The sequence below is a fragment of the Ictalurus punctatus genome, chromosome 21 (genome assembly GCF_001660625.3).
Source record: "Ictalurus punctatus breed USDA103 chromosome 21, Coco_2.0, whole genome shotgun sequence".
Taxonomy (NCBI): domain Eukaryota; kingdom Metazoa; phylum Chordata; class Actinopteri; order Siluriformes; family Ictaluridae; genus Ictalurus; species Ictalurus punctatus.
In genome coordinates, this window is record NC_030436.2 from 4,481,441 (window position 1) to 4,488,612 (window position 7,172).

Below are 7,172 nucleotides of genomic sequence, written 5' to 3' on the forward strand. Positions count from 1 at the left end.
AATGCATGTCATCCTCATGTGACATTTTCACTTAGGGCTGTACTCACTTTTGTTGCCAGTGGTTTAGACATTAATGGCTGTATGTTGAGTTATTTTGAGGGGACAGCAAATTGACACTGTTACACAAGCTGTACACTCACTACTTTACATTGTAGCAAAGTGTCATTTCTTCAGTGTTGTCACATGAAAAGATATAATCAAATATTTACAAAAATGTAAATGTAACTTTTGTGAGATACTGTATATTCCTTGGTCTTACTCATTGTTATGAATGACTAAGGGAATTCGGCCTATGTGTTACTTCATATTTATACCCCTGTGAAACAGGAAGTCATGGTTGAACAATTTCCTGTTCCTAGTCACGCAGGTGTATTAAATGTTTTTGTTTTTTTTCAAATATCTCATGTGAATTCATAGGGGTGCCAATAATTGTTGCACACCTATATTGAACAAAGGTATTTTTGGATAAACCTGTGTTGAGTTTGCAATTGTTTGAGATCCGTGAGAGCGGAGTATTTTTCTGAATCTTTTAAACAAAATATCAAAAGGTTAAACAATAAAGGTAAAGAAAAAAAAATTCACAGTCTTCTTTGCTCATATTTACCAAGGGCACCAATATTAGTGGAGGGTTCTGTAGTAAAGCATTATACACATTCTGGGCATTTGATTGCAAAAAAACAACAACAACAAAAAAAAACACCAAGACCTAATTGAAGAATGGCTTTAACAGATACAAGGTGTTTATTGCAGATTTTTTTAGTGCATTGCTTGTAGGCATTGAAAACATGTATATCAGATGTCACGCATCAATATATCCATCCAGTTTATCCAGTAATCTGAAATGAATTGGGGAAAATACAGAAAATTACAGAATATCAAACCATATAGTGAGTGATGTCAGTCAAAAGTAACTTAATAGCTTATTATTAGCTTATATCTCACAAAATCAATGTTTTAAACCACTTTAGCTAGCTAGCTAACTATCATGTTGTTTATGTCAAGGGTGAACTTGTGTATTTACTTAACAACTACATAGTAGTAGTAGTAGTAGTAAAACTGGGGCATTCTCCCTTAAAGACGCATACTTTTTTTTTCAACAAATATTTCTTACATTTGAAGTCTCAGTATGACGCGCTAAACAGTAAGTGCACTTACTCCAGTGATCCAGCTAATGTAGGCTGAGACACGGGTGAAGACAGTGGGTTTCCTCACAGTGTTGCAGCCCAGAGATGATACAAAGCTGGTAACTCCATGGACAGCGTACCTCCCGCTCACTTGGCAGTTCAGGGGACCGCCAGAGTCACCCTGTGGTCATGAAAGAACTATTATATTTACTGATATGCGCACACAGACTTATTTTATCTCTTGTGGTGTTAGTAGAAAGTCAAACTTGACTTTTTTTTGCCTACTTAGACATTTAAAATGACCCAGACAACAGAAGACCTTCATTAACATATTTTAACTCAGACCTGGCAACCGGAATCATTGTAGCCTCCAGCGCACACCATGGTGGTCTTGACCGTGCTGCCCCACCAGCTGCTGCTCGAGCACGTCTGATGGTCCACCACAGGCAGATAGGCCTGTTTCAGCTTAGGAGAGAGCTGCCCGCCAGCTGGATAGATGACAAAACACTAAATTTAACCTAAGATAAACTCTCAAGTAACATATACAGCACATTTTCAAACCTTTATATTGGGGCAGCTAACGAAATTTGATCAACAATTTGCAAGGATAAACAACGTTTTCTGAATCAATATAAAACAAGTTGCAAGGGAGATGGAATCGGAGCTCAGACAATATGCATTTGATCTGAAAGACCATATATAAATTATATACTGTAGCTGAACACTGACCTGACATTCCTTAAAAGATTAACTATGTGGGGAATCTTTTTGGGGGGATTATATTAAGTTGGCTGTTATAAGAAAATAGTACATGACAGGATGGAGTGATTAGCACTCCTAAGATAATTATTGTCCTATAACAGCCCACCCTGGAGTGATTTATTTTTCTTATACCACAGATTTGCCAGTGATTATATTTTTTTGTTGATTAATGAATGACCCACCCTGTTTATAGACACCGTTAAAAAGCCACAGTTCTTGAAGTTACTTAAGAAAAAAAATACAGCTTGTCATGTGCTTGCAAAACCAGAAAGCCCTCTGTCCTGAACACTACCCCATGGCGGAAAACTTGGCGGAATCTCCTTACCGAAAGCTTTACCATATCAACAATGACATGTTTTCCTTGTTAATTAGTTCATTATTTAAAATAATAGCCTTATTTGACTATAATACACTTTTAGTAGACTAAAAAATAATACTTATTGAATTAAACAATCAACTTTTTAGCCTTATTTAATACTTAGTCCCTGTGAACTAGCGGTCACTAAAGAAACAACAATGTATTAGAAAGGGCACATTAATATAAACCTATCATTTGAATTACATCCAGGTCTACTATCAAAGCAGCTTTTATGAAATAATAATAATGAAATAAAATTCAAAAAGATCAATACTTTCTAACCAGATTCAAAAATTCAGCAATGCTATGGTGTAATTAGCCCTAAAATGATAGTTGGTGTGTTTGTGTAGTTCACTGACTCTGAGTTCTTCCCCAGCCCGTGATGTAACAGGGGTTGTTGTTGGGCAGGACCTGACCCGAGGGAGGCAGAGTCGCCAGCTGCACGTATGAGTTCAGAATGGCATCAGAAGACAGACGCAGCAGAGCGATGTCATACCTGAGAACAGGGCAGGAAATAGATGGGATTTGTGAGCCCAAATGTAGTATAATTAATCTTTTGGATCTTATCAAATTCATAAAGACTATGTAACATCTTACAAAAATTCCTAATCAGGTATCAAGTCTATGTTCTAAGTCTTTCAACATGACAATTTGTCTCTATTCTATTGGCCAGTCTGGGCCAGGAAATTTATGTCCATATATGATATATATTGAAACATGATTCCGGAATGAACTTGTAAAGTGAACGACTTCATCTTGTGAATCATAAGACATGTCAGTGGACTTTGATTTAATGACATCCAGGTGGAATAATGGCTAATCAAGTCACCTATAAAAAGCCCTTCATTTGAAGCTTACGTGACTGCAAGTAAAAGGTGCACTTAGTGCTGTACATCCCACAATCAGGGAACGGTAGGGATGTGTCCTCTTGAAAATGAAAACTACATGGTTAAGTAGTTCCAGTGCATTATCACTGACATGGTGCCCAAAAGTCTTACTGGTGATTCTCTCCATAATGCTTCAGATAACACCGCAGAAGGCCGTCGCGATGCCACTTGTTGGAATGCCAACAATGTCAGACATTATCAAGTAAAGCTGAACTATACATGCAAATAGGGAATTAGCAGACTAGTAGGATAGATCTGAACAGATGAGTATCTGACGCCTCCTTGTTTCCCAGCATAAATAATTTGGAGGAGGAAAAACAAAGCTGAACAAGTACTCATTTACGTCACGATTCTGATTCAGAAGTGCTTCTGGTGTGAGTCACATTCTGAAGTTATGAAGTTAATACGAGTTAAATTTTAAATCTAGTTTGTTCTGTAACTCAGATTCCATAGCACAATGATTCAGATTCAGAACCTCATCGGCTCGATGATTCTATTTGTATGCTCATCTAATATGATGAAACACGGCGGAATGACCGTTAATATTTGCAACTAGTATCAATCATGAGGATATCTTCTGTACATGTTACAGGAAATGTTAGTTTTAGTGATCTCGTACCCTCCAGCAACATTGTTGCGGTTCCACTGAGGGTGAATGTGGACAGCACTGACGCTCATGTACTGCTCTTTGCCTTCATGGACATTAATGTCATGATCTCCCAGGACAACACGCCATGTTCTCTGCCTGTAAAAATATAATTGCATAACATAAGAAAAACATAAAAATGGTTCATAAGATTACATATCTCTAAGTTTACTGTCAGTAGAAATATCAGTACATGACTGATAAATATTAACTTACTTATTATTACTTCACTTATTACTTTTTATTTTAAAAAAGGGGTTTTCATATCTCCCCATTAGTTTTTTAGTGTTTTCCAATAAGAACAGTTTTTTTTTATTATTTCATTTTAAAAATATTTCTTGTACCTTATTTACTTTTACTTTAGTTCATTACTTGCCATTAAATGCATTTTGTTAAATTATTTTTTATTATATTTGATGTGTTATATGTTTTCTCTTTAGGCCTCATCACAGTAATGAAACAGCGCTGGTTAAAGTAGTTAATACCAATTAAACTTTTGATACCATAGATCACAAGATTCCTTTAGACAGACAGCTTTTTCATGGCTTTGGGCTTTTTAGTGACTTTTCTATGCACACAAAAGTACGATGTTTGACAATTCTGGTTCTAGGGTGACCACATTTGATCCTATACGAGCTACCCCTGGGTATAATTATTTGAAAACTTTTGTCTTAGCTTCCACTGCTATGCGGATGACACACTGCTGTATATTTTACAAAAACCCTGTGACCAATCCCAGCTTAATAATGTTGAAGAAGGTATAAAGGACATTAGATAGTGGATGCTGAGTAATTGCCTCTGTCCGAATTCTGCCAAGAAAGAAGTACTTCTACTATGACCACAGGCAGTTTAAGCAAACTTTCTGATTATGCATTCACTCTGGATGGTGTTTTCAGTTACACCATGTGCACCAGTAAAAGACCTTGTTAGGATTATGGACTTCAGTCTCTTGTTTGAAGTCCATGTAGATAATATTACTACGATAGAGCTTTTTTATTTATTTCATAAAACAAGAAATATAATGTCACGCTTTTTATAATTTCATGCTTTTATTACCTCGAATATTCTTAGTTCCAGTAGTCATGAATGCAGCAACCAGTGTCCTTACTAGAACCACAAAGTTTGACCATATGACCCCTATTTTATCCACATTACACTGGCTCCTAGTTTAAAAAAAAAATCCTTTAATTATAAAAACTACCTTCTAACGGTTGTTGTTATCATAAAGATGTTTCAGGTCTCTAGAGTATTCTCAAGAAGCTCATATTGAACATCCTTCAAGACATTTAGTATTTCACTCTTCTACACCTGAATATTGTAATGATTTATAATCCCACTATCCAGTGTCACCCAGAAGAGGATGGTCCCCTTTTGCGTCTGGTTCCTCTCAAGGTTCCTTCCTCATATCATCTCAAGGAGTTTTTCCTTGTGATTGTCACTGCCGGCTTGGGATTTAAATCTACATCTGAATTTCTATTCAGCTCCTTTGTGACAAAGTTTATTGTTTAAAAGCACGAGACAAATAAAACAAACCAAATTGAATTGACTTGAATCTCATCGGACTGTAGTCATCATTTAGTAATGATGTTTGTGCTGTGAAATTTAGTGACAAATAGGACACAATCAGATTATCTACACAGACCTGACGTTGTTAATAACCCATGTTAGACGACGTTCTGTATGAGTTTATGACTCACGTGTCAACACAGTGAGCAGCAGTCATAACCCAGCGAGTCCTGATCAGAGAGCCGCCACAGGTGTGGTAGTAGGAACTTCCAGACAGATACTGTAGTGAGATCTACAGAAAGAGAACGAGAGAGAGAAGCTGCGATCACATCACATAGTTTATACAAAAATGCTACTTTATTTTTTCATATAAATATACATATATGTGTGTGTGTGTATGTATAAATTAATGTGGACTCCTTATGAAGAAACAATCATTTACCTGCCAGGGCCATGAGTGAGGTTGGGCCACTTCTCCACCCACAACTCTCTCCCCTATATGCTCCAGGAATCTGGGCTCAGGCCTCTCTTCGGCCAGAGCTACACCAACACACACACACACACACACACACACACACACACACACACACACACACACACACACACACACACACACACACACACACACACACACACACACACACACACACACACACACACACACACACACACACACACACACACACACACAGAGAGACAGAGTTAGATACGTCTGTAGCTCTTTATACACTTTCAATGAAAGTATGTTCTACTTGTTATTCAGGAACAGTAGGAACCATCTTAAGATCACATCCATTCCGTTTTTTGCTATTTTTTTGCTGAACTTTTCTAATTTTCTAGGTTTGTCTGAGAGTGATGCTTACCCAGGGCCACCAAGACACTCAGCAAAAGGAATCTCAGCATGACTGCAGACAGTCAGGAATCACAAACTCCAGTATTGTTATGCCAATGCTTTATATACTACCATGCAGAGAGGAATGATCAATTACAGGCGTAAGTTTTCCACCACAGGTGTACACACTCTCATGGTTATCAGAGTCAACAAGCCTATTTTCTAGCCATGCTCATGGTGATAAACCCTGAATCCTGAAATCATTTCCTACTGTGTTATATATATATTTAAAAAAAAACAAACCCTGAATAGATAAAAGGATTAAAAGGGGTAATATGATTCAATTCCATATGTAAAACTATAGACTAAACTGTAGACTGAACCCATCTCAGAGCAGTGTATAATAATAATATGTATAAGTATACTGTATATTTACATTTGCAGCATTTAATAGACGCCCTTATCCAGAGTATCCTAAATAAGTGCTTTGTAGGTTCCATCAGACATATATCCTCATACTAGTTCAATAGGCCAGGGTCTAAAAATACCATCAAGTTAAAACCCTATCAGGGAGAAGTCAGTACAGCAAGAAAAAACAAGTCAAAGGGGTTTTTTCGTTCAAATTAAATTAGTGCTCATTGCAGTTCTCGTTGAAGAGGTAGGTCTTCAGTCTTCATTTGAAGACAGTCAGTGACTCATATGTTCCCACAGTTGAAGGCACTTTATTCCACCACCTCGGTGCCTATATAGAGAGTCTTGATACATGTCTTTTTTGTGCCTTGAGGAATAGTGGGTCTAGTTGAGCCAGGCTAGAGATTTACGTTTATTATGGTCAGGGTCTCAGTGGATCCAGAGCCTATCCCAGGAACATCTTTATCTTAGCCAGTAGACCTATTGGCTTGTTTATGGGAGGTGGGTGAGAAGCAAGAGGACACCCAGGTGGACACATGGAGAACATGCACAGAAAATTCCACACTATGAGTAACCTGAAGCTCAAATCTGGGACGTTGGTGCTGTAAGGAGTCAGTTCTACCTGCTGCACCACCGAACCACCCTG

The 7,172-nt window shown here is 37.5% G+C and overlaps 1 protein-coding gene across 1 annotated transcript; it reads right to left on the bottom strand.

The window, feature by feature from the left end:
* Window positions 1-710: 710 nt before the first annotated feature.
* On the bottom strand, window positions 711-6,287 carry LOC108255297 (transmembrane serine protease 12). Its single transcript, XM_017451169.3, has 8 exons — window positions 6,147-6,287; window positions 5,726-5,823; window positions 5,475-5,575; window positions 3,751-3,876; window positions 2,604-2,740; window positions 1,470-1,612; window positions 1,156-1,305; window positions 711-836 (listed from the first exon to the last, which is right to left on the bottom strand). The coding sequence occupies exons 1-8, from the start codon at window positions 6,184-6,186 to the stop codon at window positions 825-827; spliced, it is 807 nt and encodes a 268-aa protein (XP_017306658.1). The 5' UTR covers window positions 6,187-6,287; the 3' UTR covers window positions 711-824.
* Between the last annotated feature and the right edge of the window lie 885 nt (window positions 6,288-7,172).

Bases quoted from the DNA above. Each gene is read 5' to 3' on its own strand.
- LOC108255297 (XM_017451169.3), bottom strand. From the start codon at position 6,186: ATGCTGAGATTCCTTTTGCTGAGTGTCTTGGTGGCCCTGG. The intron at 2,741-3,750 runs GTACGAGATCAC...CCCTGTTCTCAG, and splicing joins CGCAACAATGTTGCTGGAGG to GTATGACATCGCTCTGCTGC. The intron at 1,613-2,603 runs GTCAGTGAACTA...TCATCTATCCAG, and splicing joins GGGCTGGGGAAGAACTCAGA to CTGGCGGGCAGCTCTCTCCT.